At 36.5% G+C, this 18784-nt stretch overlaps 1 protein-coding gene across 1 annotated transcript; it reads left to right on the top strand.

Moving 5' to 3' along the window:
• Positions 1-4: 4 nt before the first annotated feature.
• Positions 5-16886, top strand: CNOT7 (CCR4-NOT transcription complex subunit 7). Its single transcript, XM_030312225.2, has 7 exons — positions 5-214; positions 1751-1965; positions 3817-4010; positions 8699-8860; positions 11778-11922; positions 14226-14336; positions 15902-16886. Exons 2-7 carry the CDS (start codon positions 1849-1851, stop codon positions 16028-16030), a joined length of 858 nt encoding a protein of 285 aa, XP_030168085.1. The 5' UTR covers positions 5-214; positions 1751-1848; the 3' UTR covers positions 16031-16886.
• Positions 16887-18784: the final 1898 nt, after the last annotated feature.

Here is an 18784-nt window from a genome sequence, read left to right on the forward strand (position 1 = left end):
GCGTGGCGCGTCATCACCTAGCGCCCCCGCCAGGACGGGCGAGAAGCGACGGCGCAGCACGGAGCGACGCAGCCCCGGCTCCCCTTTCCCCCTTGCTGGGCGCGAGGTGTCTATGGGGCACCCGCTGCTGCCGCCGCTACCGCCACCGCCACCGCCGCTGGTTGCTGTCTCTATGGCGAGGAGGAGGAGGAGGAGCGCGAGCTCAGCGACACAAGTAGATCTTGCGTCTGCCGGGGGGAGGGGCGGATTGGGGAAGTCGAAAGGGGGCGGGAACGATGAACCGGAGAGGGTGAGAGATGGCGCCAGCTGGAACGCGGCAGGCGAAGGAAAGAGCTAGGCGGCGGGTGGAAGGGGGCAGGGTAACGGACTGAGGGTATGTCAAGGGGGTGGCGCGGGGTGATGACGTAAAGGCTTTGTACCTGGGGCTTCGACGCTGTTGGACGGAAATTGGGAGTGGAGGGCGGTGGCCTAGATCCTCAGCTCCTCGTATTTCTTCTCGCAACAGTTCTTTGGAGTCAGTCTGGCTCCAGTAAATGGTTATCAAGCACCTTCACACTGGCCCTCTGCCAGGGAAGAGAGTTATCTATGACTTGAATGCCTCTGTGCTGTTCTCTCGTTTCTTTGGGAGGCTGCAGTACGGAGATTCTATCCAGTAATGAGAAGGCCTCTGGTGCCTCCTCGGGGCTTCTGGAATTGTTGTAGAGAGAGAGAGGTGGAGAAAGCATTGTTAAGCCACAGGGTCTTGCTGAAGTGTGTGTGTGTGTGTGTGTCTGTCTGGGTGTGTGTGTTTAGCGGAGGGGGAGGGTAATATAGGAGCGGGGGTTCCCTGGATCTTTAGTTTCTGTTCTTGCAGCAGTCCAGGTTACATTTGTGACTGAAGTGTTGGCGGGGGTGGGGGGGGGGGGCTATCATAATTCCCTTTCTTACCCTTGTTTGTTAGGATTTTTCAAACTACTGTGAAAAAATTAAGGAGCATTTGTAATTTTCCTGTCCCAAAATCAAAATGTTGGTCTGTACTCTATCATTATGTACCGTGATACTGTGTTTATGGACCAAAAACGTGAGATGTGTGTTTGGTAACCAGGGAAAAAAAATGCTGTGGTTTTAGGAAATTAGAAACAATTTGAAATGCATATTCTCTATTGTTCCCTCTCTTTTTCCTTCCTGCAGTTATGGACATTCAAATAGTTTCTGTGGCTGTTAGTTATTTTTCAGATAGATTTTGTTTGTTTTCGTTGTTGTTGGTTTACTAAAAAGTCCCTTCCAATCTGACTTGAATAAATGCCAGTAAAGTAGATTTTGTAATCAAATCAGATTTTGAATGTTCTATTAGTGAGTAAAAGCAAACACTACAGTTTTCCTAGTGACATCTGATCTTGTCACATGTGTATCAGTATTTAGCTTTTCATTTTTTATCTGGAAATGGATGTCTTTATAAAATTTTATCCAGGGAGTGAGTTGAATTCAAAGCAGTCTTCAATTAATGGAAAGTTTTTAAAAATGATTAGTATGTAGACATAAAAAAATACTGTTTTTACTTAATATTGATATTAGAACCAGAAAACCTATGTTGTGGTTCTTTTTTCCTTACCGATTAGTTATGTGCTTTTAGACAAGTCACTTCCCAAACTGATTTACATATGAGTCAAAGACTTCGAATAAATAATCTTTTAGATTTGTATCAACTCAATTAGTCTGTGATTCAGATTTCTGATATTGCTGGTTTTTATTTTGGTTTTTATTTTGACAGGTACAAAAATAAAGGATACAGTATTTTATGAAACAAACAAATCTTCAATCAAGTATAACATTTTGATGCTTGGCATCTAGACTTCTTGTGCCCTCACTATGCCAGCAGCAACTGTAGATCATAGCCAAAGAATTTGTGAAGTTTGGGCTTGCAACCTGGATGAAGAGATGAAGAAAATTCGTCAAGTTATCCGAAAATACAATTATGTTGCTATGGTATGCCTATGATCAAATCCTTAAAATGTTTCTTATAAGAGGGGAAGAGGGTTTTGAAAAGTCTTGAATTCAACCCATCTGGTTGATTTTTTTTTTTTTTTAGGGCTTAACTTAATTATAAAAAGAAATTTTGTCAATTTCGTCCAGCCAGAGATCACCTGGAACACATCTGCAATGGGACAAATTGGGTTATTACTCATTGCAGTGAGGGAAAATGCATACCACTGGAACCATGGGACATTTGAGTAAGAGTGTTAGAAAAGACTTACAGGATTTGGGCTTGTGTCAGGTGGTTTTAAGGATTAAGGAAGCAGGGCCTTGCTCTGAATTGGATGCTGTTGGGAAGCTGGGATAATTTTGTGACAGGGTATCTTAATAAGGCCAAACTAGGATGAGAGAAGACTAGAGTGAGACTAAAGGCTATAAAGAAGCAGCGGTTACTTATATTAGCCAAGGTAGAAGAATGTTTGATCAGTTTTGTGGTTTGGACAATGTTTATGTTTTTGTCTGTGTTCAGTCATGATTAGAGTGGTCTTGTCTGGTGTTAAAGTGTGAAACTGTTTATATTCGGCAGAACAGTAGAACCTAGCTGTGAGTGCCAGTTCAGCTCCTAGCAACACTAAGGCTAACTGATAATACCAGATGAGCACCGCACTCAAAAGCTTGGGAGCTCCTGCATGTCTTTCTGAAAAGAAAAAAGAAAAAAAAAAAAAAAAAAAAAGATCTCCCAGTGAAATATTGACCTGTGGTTTTTTCTTGTTCTTGTTTGAATCATCATTGGAGTTGCATGAACACACCGTGCTGTTAAGCATCTCTGCTTTTGCATTTATTATTCAATTTACCTAGATCGTCTATTCAGTTAGTTTTGCTGCTTTACTACTGTATCTTGTCCATATGTTAGTTATTGTACTGTTTTCTAGATTGTAAGTTCTGTGAACAATGGGTTATTCTCTTAGTCATCCTCATGACACACACAGCATAACACATAGCGTCCAGTAAAGTGGTTGTTGAGTTGGACTAAATTTAGAGAGGTTTTAATTTCTTTACTGTTTCTTAGGGACTTGATATTCAGATTTTTTCTTAGGTTTTCAGTTTGAGTTTTAAAACTAAAGTGATGTATGATAGTATCCTCTTCTCAGTATTTTTAATGCAAATAAATGCGTTTGTGTGTGTAGGGGCAGGTTGACTGGTAAAAAAAACAAATATTTGAGTGAACACATATAACCTATTTAATAAAGGTGTATTTACCCATAATTAGAAATGTTTTTTTTTTTTTTTAAGTCCCACAAAATAGAGACATGATAACATTCTACAAGAATAAGTGGCTATCATGCAGTTTTTGATGACATGCTTTCCCTAGAGTATAAAGACAGAGTACTGTCTTAGCCCAAGAAGTGACAGGGTTTTGGTGCTTAGACAAACCTTGTCTGAGAGAAACAATTGGAGAGTATGATGAATTTTCCATTTTTATTAACCAGTTCTTCATTGATTTTAATGCTAGCATTCTGTGGGCATAGTTTCACATACCCCTTGAAAAACATGAATGTATGGTTTTTCCCCTTTCTTTGGGAATAGAGTACTTCGTTGCGTTTAGCATTCATATCTTATACATAGTAATTTTTTATGGATGTGATATTTAATATTAAAAAAGCCATTAAATTTGTAGAGTTTTATGGTTTTAAAAAGTAACAATTTTCATAGTTAAAAGGTAATTTGTAATTGAATATGAATGTATAGAATATTCTCTAGAATGGGATTCTTTGACTTGTACCAAAAATGATTTATTCTAACAATCTGTGGATTGTGGTTTTGACCATTTAGTAAATAATGAATCTTAAAACTATTTTACAGGATACCGAGTTTCCAGGTGTGGTTGCGAGACCTATTGGAGAATTCAGGAGCAATGCTGACTATCAGTACCAACTATTGCGATGTAATGTAGACTTGTTAAAGATAATTCAGCTAGGACTGACATTTATGAATGAGCAAGGAGAATACCCTCCAGGAACTTCAACTTGGCAGTTTAATTTTAAATTTAATTTGACGTAAGTGGGAAACAAATATAACCCAAACTTTTTTTAGCTTAATTGTAGAAATTGATTTCCCTCATGTATGGTGAATGAAATGCTAACTGAATTTGGCTCGGTTATCCTATAAATATTTAAAGCTTAAAATTCAAAAGATTAGATTTCTTATGGGATAAAAAAATTAGGATACAGGAGACTTAATATTCAAATACTTTGCATTCGTTTTACTTTTAAACTTTGTGTGCAGTTTGAAATGTGTATCTTTGTTGTAGTGGTTATCCCTGTGAAGAGATTTTTATTACAGTCAAACTCCAGTTTATGAATTGATTACATGTTAAAAGTAGTAAGACATTTCTTGGAAACTTGGGTGCATTTTCCGGTGAAATCAGTGTTATATAATATAGTCCCAGATCAGCCCAAAAAAACCTCTTGTAGCTTACCTATCGGAGAGAGAAAGGTATCCTTGAACTTGGTATTTCTTTCAGAAACAGTTCAGAATCTGCAGTATTCTGAATCTAGAATCTGAATTCTGACTCAAGACTTAGGTTAAAACCCAGTTTCCTTACTTGTAGTACTTCTGTATCATTTGTAAGAGTAGTCTTGATAGCTTAGGGAAGTTTAGAGTGGTGTTGGGTGAGGGCAGATTGTTTACAAACTTAGTGTGAGGTGGGGAAATGTTTAATATGTTCTTACTAAGTTATAATACTCAAGCATATCCTTCTGTTTGACAGCTTGTACTTGTGTAATATGATCTTATATCTGATTTAAAAAATAGTAAAAGAAGCTGTGGGACATTTAATAGTAGTGCCAGTGTAAGAACCTCCCATTGTCTGTACAATAATCTGATAGTTAGCATATCAGATCTAAAAAGCAGGGCTGGTGATTTTAGAGAGTAGGGTCAGTGGTATACTATGACTTCTAATTACATAATGTTTAGCCTCACTCTTTGTTTTACTTTGTTGGATTTCATAATGTATGCCAGAACCTTCTCAAGGGTAAAAAGTACTCCTGTCTATTCAAACTGGTAATAATCTTTTATAAGTACTACAAAAGATAACTGTTTTTAAAATTAGTTCTTAGCCATTTCATTTGTTCCATGTTACTTTTTCCCCAAGCTGATCATTAGGACATTGTTTTTTAACTAAGTTATTGTTGTGATGCAAATACATGAGTAGGAAGTAACCCTTCCCTGTCTTAATTTTGGTAAAATTGACATTTTCCTTTTTTAGAAACATCTTTGTCATAATAACAACTGTCTTATTGCAATCTTTGAAGGACTTTTTTTCTTATACAGAGAGGGCTGCTTGTTATCAAATTTATACTAATTTATTCCATTTATACTAATGTTAATGTCTGAGAAGAAGTTTAAGGAGAAGAATATAGTGAATCATGTTATTTAAGTAGAACCGATTAATTGGAAGGTAAACCTGGGACTACCTAATGTGGAGATAGAGCACCATGAATAGAATCTTGGATATTTTAAAGAAAGATGAAAATTGACTTTTTTATTGAGTGCCTAGATGTGTCAGCTGTGCTAGGCATCAGGGATATAGTGTTGAGGAAAGTTGCTCATGGTCTTTATAACTTAGCGTTCCTGTAACTTGGCTGTCTGCTCTCCACCCGCCAAAGTCTGAGAGTCAGAATTGTTAGATAATGATCAGTGTATGGGAATTCTCTCCAAACTGAATTTGGAGTTGATACGTAGAATGACAAATGAAATGAGATACTGACGAGCTGTGCAGAAGAAAAGCTCAAAGGAGATGGGAACGAATTTCTAAAAAGTCATCAATTTGATGGTTATGGTAATTCTTGGTATTTGAGAGAATCATTTTAATAGTGTAGTAGAGGTTATAGGAGATTGTGGGTTCAGTGGTAACAGAAAGGAAGGTGATAATTCATTTAAGGAAAGTGGCAGTGAAAAGGACAAATAGAGACCACCGTAAGTACACGGGACAGCAGAATCAAACAGGGTGGTTTTGATTTTGTTTGACAGATAGTGCACAGGCATTTGAAGGCTAAAGAGCCGTTGTCAGGTGTGGACATGCAGGCTCTTGCTAGTGTCTTTCAGGTAGCCTTTGCAGATTTTTGGAGCATATTATGTGTTCTTGGTTTGAGTTCATTAAATATTAAGTTTAGTAACCCTCTGTGTACTTGTGACAATCTGTATTCTAGTTTGCCTTTGCTCGTTTTAGTGTAAGCTTAAATATTAAAGTATGCATGTTTTAAAATGTAAAATACATGTTGAACCAGGAATGATTGAGGTTGGAAGGCATTTCCAAATTGAATCTTTAATCTGCTGTGTTTAAAATTGTGAATTTGTGTAGTAGGTTAAGTTTATACTTGTAGGTATGTCAAAAAAGTAGGGGCACCTGGTTTGCTCAGTCAGTAGAGGATGTGACTCTTGATCTCGGAGTCATGAGTTCAAGCCCCACGTTGAGCATGGAACCTGCTCTGAAAAAATGGTGAAAAGATATATATTTATTGAACTTAACATACCTAGTTAAGTTAGTTTCTGTTTTTAGGATATTATTTGAGATGAGTAGCCTTGTATCTGCTTTTTGGGAAAGCCTTTTTTAGAGATTTGTACATGACTTTTCATTCCTGTTCAGTTATTAAAACTGGCTATTTTGCCACCTTGACTTTGACAGTGTTAGGAGAAATGACATTACTGTTCATTGTTGTTCTGAACAGATTGCTGTAATCAGTAAGCCAACCCTGCACCTGCAGCAGTTCTTAAGTTTTGACTAGACTGTATTTTAACTACTTTGTTAAGATTTGCATATTTTAATTATTTTTCTACGCTTACTGGGATTTTTGAGGGTGGGGAATGATTTCAAAACTTGAAATGGATACTGTGGGAAAGGGACAGTCTGTTGATTTGGAGAATTGAGTTGTAGCAATTATGAAGCTTCCCTTACCAACAAGAAATTTTCTTCATCCTATTTAGAGATTTATTAGCCTGCCTGTATGGAGCTTCCAGCTTTCTCTCTAATGAGTTGGGCATTATAAAACATGAAATTGGTTCCAAATTTTAAAATATTTATCCAAAGAAATTAAATGACAGTACATTAACTTAATCTGAATTATGTGAATTATACAGAAAAAAAGAGATGATTTTGGTTGGTTATAATTTGCTAAAGCATGCCTCTCCTTGCAAGCATCAGAGGTTGATGAGTGGGATGTCAGTTGTTTAGAGTACGTATATATATTTTTTAGGATTATTTTTTATTTACTTATTCTGAGAGCACACATGCGAGTGCAGGGAGGGGCAGAGAGAGAGGATCCCAAGCAGGCTCCGTGCTGTCAGCACAGAGCCCGACTTAGGGCTCAGTCCCATGAACCATGAGATCGTGACTTGAGCTGAAACCAAGAGTTGGCTTCGTAACTGATGGAGCCACCAAGGCTCCCCAAGGTACACATTTTTAGTGTAATAAGGCCAATAATATCTGTTGTTTAATGAAAAAACTTTGTGGTAGATTTATTCAGATAGAAATTTTGACATAAAGTGATGATCGCGGTTCCCCTCTGTTTTAAATGTTTCAGTGACTACTTTCGCTATTTTTTAAAAATGTTTATATTAAGGTATAGTTCACATACAATGATATACTGATTGCAGGTGCATAATGTAGTGATTTGACAATTCTGTCACCACAATAAGTGTAGTTACCATCTGTCATCTGTACACATTTTGTTGTATTATTTTTCAAAGACATTTAGAAGCAAACTGATTTCTACAGAATAGACCATAAGAATACTTTTCACCTAAGTGTAATGTTTTGTGTTTTTTTGGGGGGGGGTTAATTAGTTTTCTTAAAGCTTTTAATAAAGTGATAGAAACCAGTATTCTTGCAACTAAAAAATAAATAAAAATTTAGTGGGCATTGCACAAAATACTTTTCATGTATTTTCCGAAACCTGTACCTTTGTTTTGATCCTTTAACATTTTGGATACGTATGTGTTCGTACTTAGAAATTAGAGATTTCTTCTTGGCTTAAGTAAAATCTTGAAGGATTGGTTTATATTTAGATTTCCTGGCTTGATTTTTGGAAGGTAATTTTCTAGGATTAAGATTGTTAGAAGAAATTATTGCTGTTACAGCAAAGCCTTTCATTTTAAATCTTTTACTGGTTGTTGGAGCCGTTTGAATGGCTCATCATTAGTGAGGGAAGGGATCTCCTTTTTCTTTCCGTTGGAATGTAGTTTTAACTTAGCCACATCGGATGTTTTCCTCTTGGTCTCCTTTCTGGTGCTGCTGGGAGCATGGGAGATGGATATAGGCTGTCACCCCTGTGGCTACAGCTCCATCTGGCAGCAATAAAAAAGGCTGCTGAGACTGAAAGCCCCTGAAAAGAACATGTCTTTTACTTTGAGTGGTAGCCCCTGGTGAGTAGAAGACTTTTTTTTTCAAACTCAGTTAAATTTATTTAACTTGTGAAAGGCTAGTGAAATTGAGCTGTAGTGAAGATTAAAATCTCCCCCTTGGACTGTTTCTGAATGAGGCTTTACTGAATACTTTTCTAAAATAATAATCTTTACATTTAAATTGCATTTTCCTTCATATCTGTGAAGCACTGGAATAATTGGACCCAAGCCAATCTTCTATTTTGTTCTTTCTGGTCCCATAGCTGTTGGATGTAAGTGGGAGAAAACCAGTTTGTTTGAAGAATGGCACTTTTGAAGGTTGTCTTTCTTTTTCTCCTGCCAGGGAGGACATGTATGCCCAGGACTCTATAGAGCTACTAACAACATCTGGCATCCAGTTTAAAAAACATGAGGAGGAAGGAATTGAGACCCAGTACTTCGCAGAACTTCTTATGACATCGGGAGTGGTCCTCTGTGAAGGGGTCAAATGGTTATCATTTCATAGGTAAAAAGATTGCACTGAAAATGGCATTTGTGTTTGCATTTCCTAGCTGCTTCACACCTGGTGTGGGTCACTGTTTCAGCAATTTCAGGCTTAATACCACAAGGAATTGGCTGCCACATAGCAGTCTCCTCTTTTAAGAAGCTAATGTTGGTCTCCTTAAGGTTTAATGTAAAGATACATGATTCATTTTTGCCTATGAGAGCGACGGTATGGCATAGTGGAAAGAGTAAGGCTGGAAAAGTAGATCTTGGTTTAAATCCAGCAGTGCCATTTGGAATCAGTGTTACCAAGAGTTAACATTTCTGAGCCTTAGAATAAAACCATTCCTGGGGCGCCTGGGTGGCTCAGTTGGTTGAGCATCCGATTTCGGCTCAGGTCATCTCATGGCTTGTGGGTTCGAGCCCCACATCGGGCTCTGTGCTGACAGCTTCGGATTTTCTATCTCCCTCTCTCTCCCTGCCCCTTCCCCTGCTCACGCTCTGTCTCTCTCCTCAGAAGCAAATAAACATTAAAAAAATTAAAGAACAAAACCACTTGTTAAAAAAATATTTAATGCTTACCAGACCAGTGCCAAGCACAGTGATGTAAAATTCTAGGAATTAAGCTGTGAATAAAACAGACCAAAATCCTCATCCTCATGAAGTTTATATTCTGATGGGAGTTGGCAATTTGTTAAAATGAAGAAATTTATATTGTGGTTTGTTAGATGTTAATAAGTGCTATGAAGAAAAAAGCGAAGAGAATGCTAGGGGTGGGTGGGTGTGGTGGATTTTAATTTTTTTTTTTCAAATAGAGTGATCAGTAAGACATCACCTAGATAAATATCTTGTTTTAATGATCAATAATAACATATTTTGAGCATCTGGTAAAAAGCTTTGCACACAGTAAATTCTCAATAAATGGTCATTTTTAATTCTTTGTTATTATAAAACTCGATTGTTGAAGAGAATTTCTAGGAAGGGAATTAGTTCATTTTGTACAAACAGACTTCCAGATAAGACAAAGAGTTTTCCTATCTAGGTGAACTAAATTAAACTGGAAGCCAGGGAGTAAAAGTGGCCTTGGGAATGATTTTCTTTGACTTTAGCTATGTCTTTAAAAATGATTGTATTATGCAGACATTAATATCCTTACGTTGGGTTCATTTCACACATATTTTTAAAAAGTCAGAGTCTCCTGTGTGCTTTAGAATTTCTCGCTGTGGTTTGTGTGGAATGACTTTGGTGAAGGAGTATTCATATTGTAAACTCTGCTATAGTACTAAGCAGTAATTTTTGAGTTGGGGGTATTGAACATGCCATTTCTCACCTGTTCTCTCTTCTCTCTTCTGCATTTGAGCCTCTACCTCGGGAGACCAGACCCAAGTCTTTGTTAATTTGAGCAATGTTTTTTCAGTTCTTTTTTTTTTTTTTTTTTTACTTTTATGGTCATGACTAGAAAGCATCATCATGTCCTTTTGCTGTATATGATCTATTCTTTGATTCAGAAAGTACTCTGAGAAAATACTGTGTGTTAGACAGTAGGGATATTGAAATGAACAAAACCAGAAAGGGTTCATGTCTTCTTAGAATGTGGAGTCTAAATTAGACTCTGGTATTTGTCAAGATTTTATTCTAAATGTCATTAACTGTTTTCTTCACATTCTAGCCTATTTCTAGGAGATAAAAACTAGTTTAAGAAATTTATAAATTCCAAATTTTAATGTAATCTTTTACTAGCAGTAAACAAATGCTATATTGACTTATATTTAGTTAGATAGCAGTTACTTCCTTGCCAGTTACCAGAAATGTAAAGGTTTCTGCTGTTGGTATTCATTAGTGGTCTTCAATGGTAAAACTTCCTTCTTTTAAAATTAGAAATAATTCTGAACATTAAATAGAAATTTTATTTGTATCCCTCCACAAGATATGTTAATAGCATCTCTTATCAAATATTTACTGAGTTCCAACTAAGGGAAATAAAAGATTTTTTAAAGATATATTTTAAAATGTGATTCCTACCAGACTAGTGGAAAACACACTACATGTATTTTAAAGGGTAGTACAAGAAAACAATCTGTATAAGAAATCACAGGGAGCTAGTCTCTTCAGGGAAGGCATCCTGTAAGAGGTCTTTGAAGAAAAGGTGGACAGGGCAAAAAGGGTGTGTAATTGTGGCACAGGAATGTAGGGAGATACAAAGCTGTGGAAAAAGTTAAACAGTTGAGATAGGAGATCTTGATTGAAAATGTGGGAGTTGGTATTTTATTCTTTGGATAACAGTTCTCAGTGTTTACTACTTTTACTTCTTCCATCTGCAGCATTTCCCTTATTTTATCTTGAGGAGTCATAATGAGATAGGAACAGAATTTTGAGGGAAGAGGTTGATTGATGAAGTCACTTGAGGAAATAAGATATTTCATTAGGGAATTACTCTGGATTTTTAAGTATATGACCTCTTTATGTAAAATATGGGAAGATTTGTAATCTTTTTGCCAGTTCTGCTACCTTTTGACCTTTTTAGCCAGGTTTCCATTCATCTTTGTTTTTCCACTTCCATAGTTACTTAAATTTTTTTGAGACATCCATGGGTGGTTTGATACCCTTCTAAAAGAATTCTCCTTTCAGAGGTCATCAGATTGTAATCTAGTGACTGCAGGCTCGGGATGCTAGTATAGATCTGGGTATTGATGTCTCCGAATGAAAGTGACATGTTCTTATTACTGTTGGTGAGATGATGGTATTTTCCTATTACCATTATAAACGTATCTGTTATTCTTATGTGCATTTTTTAATTTTTTGGGTTGATTTCCAAAAAAAATTTTGGTTGATTTTTGAATACAGTTGTGACTCACTTAAAATTTGTATTGGGAAAAAAAATTATTTTTCTTCATCTCTGGTATTTACGTGCCTCTGTTCTGTATTTAACCCTTTTGTAGTGGTTATGACTTTGGCTATTTAATCAAAATCCTGACCAACTCTAACTTGCCTGAAGAAGAACTTGACTTCTTTGAGATCCTTCGATTATTTTTTCCTGTCATATATGATGTGAAGTACCTCATGAAGAGCTGCAAAAATCTCAAAGTAAGGTTTCAAGTGGCTTTACCTGTAACACACTATTTAGACCAAGTGACTGATAAATGAGATCCTAGCCTGGGATGTTTTTAGCCATATTTTAAGTTTTGAAGTGCAATTACATTATCTTGTCATTTGATTCTATTTGTTGCATAAATGATTCATAAGAAATCCCTTTTCAGAGCTTCAGTATACGGGCAGAATAAGTTTTCAACAAAATTCAAACCAAGAGTCAGATTTGCATCATTGCCAGATTGAAAATCCTAACCTACGTGACAATGTAAGGGCTAGTGAGTTCTCATGCACAAAAATGCAAGTTCTTACTGCCCAACATGCACATAATCTATCCATGCCAGATAAATCTGAGGTGGCCATCAACATGCACCTGTAAATGTGACAGAGTTTTCCCTTCAGCTTGGAGAGAAATTATTTTGTTGCTTCTAGTCCTAGGATCATGTTCCTAGGATTACTTTATGTGGCTAAAAAGGTCGTTTTTTTTTTTGTTGTTTGTTTTTCCTGGTCCAAAAGATGTTGTTAGTGGTAAGTGCTAGTAAATGTGTAGGTCCTGTCTAGACAGTAGCTTACATCCTGACCCTGCTGAACGTGTGTGTAATAATTTGTTACTTGTGAATAACTTCTTTCCAAAGGAGCATTTCTTTAATAAGTAGAAGTAGAAGTTCCTTCCGTTTGGGAATGAACTTTATTTTGGGAATGGGCTTTATTTTTTTTCAGGGGTGTTTGTATTTAAGCTGCAACTGAAAAGCACATTTCGGTAAAGTGGTGGCTTCGTAGAACCTACGTGAAGGCTGATCACGTTTTCTTACCAGGTTTTTAGAAGTGCAAATAAAGTTACACTTTTAGGAGATGGTAAAAACTTTCAGAGCTTTACTTTTAGCCAGAAAGAAGTAAGTTAGGAGCTGAGTAAGGAAACTTTGCTTTTGACAAGTGAACTCAAAATCAGAAGAAAAGTAGCCTTTTGGCCAAAGTTTGCTTCCTTTTTTACAGAATATGGCCTATAACTGGGGACATTTTTAAGGAAGGTTCCTTCATGTTTGTAGCACCCAAGAGCAGCAGAATTCTGTGCAGTTTGAAGAGACTTGCAGCTGTGACTCTAGTGAAGTTGCAGCAGGATAGCCTTATTGCTGTAGGAGCTCAGTCCACCCCCGAAAGTTGCTGAGAATCCATGGCCTCATGGCCATGTTCATTAATCTGGCTTTGGAAATGCTTTTTAAATGTTCATTAATCTGGCTTTGGAAATGCTTTTTAAAATTTGACGTATCTCTACAATGACACTTTTCAGGAACAGAATGAAATCCTTGCTCACTGTGTGTACGATATTGGAAAAGTTCTGCACATAGCAGATAATTCTGAATATGCCCTACGTGAGCTGCTGTATTAAATTTAGGTTAACGACAAAGGTGCTTTTTGACCTCCTGTCAGCCTTGCTGAATGACCCTATTCTGTTGCCCTTCTAAGCAGCTGCTAATGATACCTAATCCTCATGTTATTTTTAAGCACAGAAGCAAGTCCCGTCTGTGCACGGCACTGTTTCACGCTGGGAAACAGAGGAGGGTTAGTAGGAATTTGTGCTGCTTTTGTTGTCTGACCCGATCTTTCTTTCATAACTCTCCTCCTATTCTCCCCCCATTATTCTGCTTCCCTCTCTTCCTTCCTCTGTGCTTTTTCTCTTTTATTCTTTTTTCTCTTCCTTCTTTTCACTCTTTCTTTTTTAAGCCTGGCAATATTAACATAAGCAGATATGTAGCAGACCCTTCGAAGGACATATAACTGCATGCTCTTCTTTTTCACAGAACCGTAATTAAGCACTTAGTGAATTTTTAAGGATTTGGCTAGCTATAATAGCTTTCTTTTGTACAAATTATTTAGATGAAACTATTTAGAGATTGGGAAGAAGCTTAAGAGAATTTGATAGGAGCTGCCGATGGTCAGTTTTCTATTGATGGATGGATTGACTGTGCAGGTACTTAATAAATGTCCCCCAGTATACCTGTTCCCTTGTATAGGATCTTCTCCCCCCATAGTTTCAGCAAAGTTACTTGCCTGTCACATGACTTGAAGCATATGATGAAGGTAAATTTTCCCAATTAGGATCTCATCTTCTACTAAATCAGAAGTTTCCCCCATACTCAATGAATAATTTGTAATTCACAGTCTCTTTTTTCTAATCTTCATGAGGTCCATCTTTACATGCTAAAGTCCATTCCTATTTTGGTCAGTGTCTAAGTGATGTAATGTGTGAATTTGGGTATTGTACGGTTTCTGTTTTGACAGACAAGTTTTCTTTCTTCTAGGGTGGTTTACAGGAAGTTGCTGAACAGTTAGAGCTGGAACGGATAGGACCACAGCATCAAGCAGGATCTGATTCATTGCTCACAGGAATGGCCTTTTTCAAAATGAGAGAAGTATGAAGACATCAGTGCCTTTTTCTCAGTTGGTTGTTAGGTTGAGAACATTAAAAATCTTATGGCAAAAGTGTTTGGGCAATAAGTGTTATTAAATGAAGATACAATTAGAGGTACCATGGAAGTTGTGTCCACCACGCTTGAATGAAAGTATTCAAAAATAAGTCCTCTTGAAATGTAGTTCAGAATGAAATGAAAACAAATGAGTTCTTCATAGACTGGAAAATGAAACAATTTAAACTACTTTAGGAGTCATGTAGCTCCAACTATACTATTTCTTAGATGAGAAAACTGAAGCTAGAGGCTAGTAACTTTTGTCCAGAGTCTCACACACAATACTAGTGGGCAAACTCCAGCATTCTTTCTGTAGACCACATCAGTGCTGCTCTGCCGAGTCAAGGAGTCTATTCATTAGGTTTCCCCAGCATTGTCTTGTCCAGTAAAACACCATTTGCTTATGCCATTTTTCAGCACTTGGAGGATTTATAGGGTAGTGCTTATATAGTGCTTTTAGTAGACTGAGTCTGACCAGAGGTTCTGAATTCTCAAGTGGTTAAGTAAATCTGAAGTAGTTGTAGGATCAAAAATCGTAATTGAGCAGAGCCCTAGAAGTGGCAACAGACAGACCAAAGCTAGGTATGGAAGAGTGGGATTGAATGAACCCAAGTCTACTCCTAGCTTATGTAATGAAGTGATCTACGCAGGTATACCTCACTGTAAATTAAATGCAAAGAAAAGAAAGTTTTCCTTTTTGCAAAATAGAACTGTAGAATTCTTTTGAGTATATCTTCTTAGACACTAAAGAATTGACTAAGAACTATCTGGAAATTTAAAACTTTTGTAGCAACTTGTTAATAATAGCGTAATAGTTGTTTGCCAAGTATTGACTCAGAAGTGATTTGGAATGTCTATTCGTGACAAGTAAATACTTTGTTTTGTACTTCTGCCCAGTGCTACATTAGGGAATTAAAACAACCTTTTGGATTTTCAGCTTCGCATTTTAGAAATACCTTACTGGTTCAGTGAATGGTGGATTCTCTGCTACTAATTTGTTATCTTTATTTTTCTTGGCTTCTTCAAGAATAGTAACCTAGTGTGAATGTTCAGATTTTACCGTCCAAAACATGTTTAGGGTTTGATTGTTTTCAGCCAACTCAGCCTTGTATGTAGACAAGGCTACTTGCCTGATGCCTAAACTTTTTCTCCTATCATTGGCTATATTCATTCACTTTCACTGTTAAATTGTTGAATGGAATAAAAATGCCTGCCGTTTTCCCGTGATGACAAATTCTCATTAAACTGGTCTAAATGTTAATAGGAAAGACACACATTTGATACATTTCTTTGTAATCTTTTTCTTTGATTTCTTTTGAGCTCCGTACTTCTTGAGAACATTAGTCTTACTCATTGAATTTGAAATGTGTGGCCTCAAAGGAGCACCATAGGAAAGAGCTATCATTTTAGTTAATGAACAGTCAGTACTTACATTGCTGAAATATAAGTTACCAGTGGTACCTTTTGGTTAAAATTATCTTTTTTTTTTTTTCCCCAAAATTCCTTTTTAGATGTTCTTTGAAGATCATATTGATGATGCCAAATATTGTGGTCATTTGTATGGCCTTGGTTCTGGTTCATCCTATGTACAGAATGGCACAGGGAATGCATATGAAGAGGAAGCCAACAAGCAGTCATGACATGAAATAGTCCTTTTATTTTTATTTGAGCTACACACAAGCTTGGATATAGGTTTTATCTCTGGTTGAATCCCTTGAACGATAGATGATACTATTTTTTTTTTCTTTCATAGCCCATTTTATTTTCTGCCTTCCAGTACTAGTATGACCATTCCTATCTCAGATCTTAATAACTAGAAAAGCATTCAGGTTAAATTTGGCCTTAATATACTTGTTAGCAGGCATGTGTGACAGAGAGTGGGGAAAGCTGCATCATATTGAGTATTTTGATAAACTTTACCTGCTTGGGCTTGGTTTGTTTTTCCCCCTTCGTAAATTAACTAGCACTGACTGTAATTTATTTCCCTGTTTCATGTCTCCCTTCCATTCTACAGGAGTTTTAGCTATTTTGAGATTGTGGACCATCAATTTTGCACTTTAGAGAGTGATTCTGACTCAAATCCTCTGTTTTATCAGAAATTTTGGCTTTTCTTGCTCTTAGCTGGAAAAATGACCATCTGCCAATCTTATACAGTATTTACTTGTTTTTGACCCATGGAAATAGCACACGCATTGTGCAAACGGTTGATTCAGCAAGACTACAAAAAAAAAAAAAAAAAAAGACAAAAAAACTACTGAGGAGCTTAGTAACTGCTGTTTCTGTACGTAGTGTTTCATCTTCCAAGCACATCTAGTGTCTGTCAGTGTCTCATTGGCATGTGTAGGCTGCTCTGACCGAAGAATTTTTCAAACCAGCTTTACACCCTTCAGGAACAATCCCTTGTGATTGGATATTTAGTGTCTGCCAGGAAACTGGTATCCAAGATATTGAAGCTGCAGTTATTTTATGATAGCACACTTCCCTTTGATCTGCTTCTTTTTATTCTGTCACTGTTTACCCTGTTTTTAATTTTTAAAAAATTGTATAGCCATGCTTAACGACACTCTTACTTTGTTGATTCCACAAATCAGTTTCTTTAAAGTCCAAAGATAGCAAGTCTTTAGGTATATTTTGTACCAGATTAAATTAGAAGAAGAAAAAATTGTGCTTTCATAGTTGTTACAAAGATGAATAATGCAGAGATTTGGTGCACAACAACAAAATACAAAAAATATATTCTATATATAAAGTCATATATATACATACACACATACGTACATATATATATGTACGTATGTGTGTATGTATATATATGGCTATATATAGCTAATAAAATGACCTGAGGAGTGTAATGCTTGTTTATTTTTTTGTGTATATCTTTGCAATCTATTTTATATATATTGACAAGAGAGACTGTGAAATATTTAGCCATGCAGAATATGTGACCAGACCAGAGCATGTGTAGGAAGACATTTTGGTAATCATTAACTCTGCCCTGAAATGATAGACTACAAGTTACGATGTGTGTTATCTACATTTCAATCAGTAATACTAGCAAATCTCCACATGTTAGCCACATTGGTTTGTTTCCTTTGTACATTCTTTATTCATGATATTAAAATGCTGTAACTGGGTGGTCCTTTTTAAACAAAACGTTATTTGCAAAACAGAGGGTATTATTTGTTTTTAAAGCTTTTGTAAATAAAGGCTTCGGAAATGTTTTCTTATATATGTTGATGACTGGTGATTTTTAAAAATATTTGCGGGATTTTTTTTTTTTTTTTTTTGAGCAACTGAACAGAATTCAGTAACTTCTTTATAGCTAATTATTAGTCTCTTACTTGAGCCTTCTGCAGTGCAACACTGTTGGCTTATTCTTTATGAATACCTCCACTAGATGTTAAAATTCATATTTATCTCCTTTCCAAGAATGCATTTACTCTTATTCTGAAAGAGTACATTTGGTATGATTTACTGTGGCTTCTTTTTAAAGCTGACACAATATAGCCGATAATCTGATTGGTTTCCTCTTATTTTGATCTTCACCTCTTCAAAAAAAAATAGGAATTACAAAGATTCCCTTTTGAATAGCCACATAGTTGCTGAATTTCAGAGTCTGTGTCAATTTTGTTTATTGTCTCTTAAGAGGCAATGATATTTTATAACTTCTGTAAGAGGAACATTATGATCTTTACTAAATCTAGCTCTCGGATATAAGATATTTGGCTGATAGTTTTGTAATGTTCCTGAGCTGTTAATTCTAGATTCCCCATTGTGTTAAATTCTGTTGGGGCAGGTCAGCAAACTGGCCTACAGGCCCAAACCAGCCTGCTGCCTGTGTTTCTATGGCCAGTGAGACGAGAGTGGTTTTTACAGTTTTAAAATGGTTGGAAAAAAATCAAAAGATTAATACTTACTGACCTGTGAAAATTACATGAAGTTCAACTTTTAGTGTCCATAAATAGTTTTATCAGAAAACTATATATATATATATATATGTGAGCCAGACTCATCACTTCTGCACTGTCTATGGCTACTTGTGCACTACAGTGGGAAGGTTGAGTAGCTGCTACAGAAACCACTTATGGCATTCTCATCATTTCACATTCCTTCTTGGTAAGCTGATGGAGATCCGACGTGCCTTGTATATCTGTACAACAGTTTATTATTTCCTCTCTTACCCGTTCATATCCATCATGTCACAACAAGAAAATTGCACTTTGAATGATGTGCCTAGAAGGCACACTGGAGTGTGGATTATTTTACCTCATTATATGGGAAAATACTGTTTATTATGCAACGACACGGTAACTGTGCTGAAAAATACAATATATGTTGACAAAACCACACCAAGTACTCATCACAACATACCCAACTACTGGGGAAGCAACAGA

The sequence above is a fragment of the Lynx canadensis genome, chromosome B1, assembly GCF_007474595.2.
Source record: "Lynx canadensis isolate LIC74 chromosome B1, mLynCan4.pri.v2, whole genome shotgun sequence".
NCBI lineage: Eukaryota > Metazoa > Chordata > Mammalia > Carnivora > Felidae > Lynx > Lynx canadensis.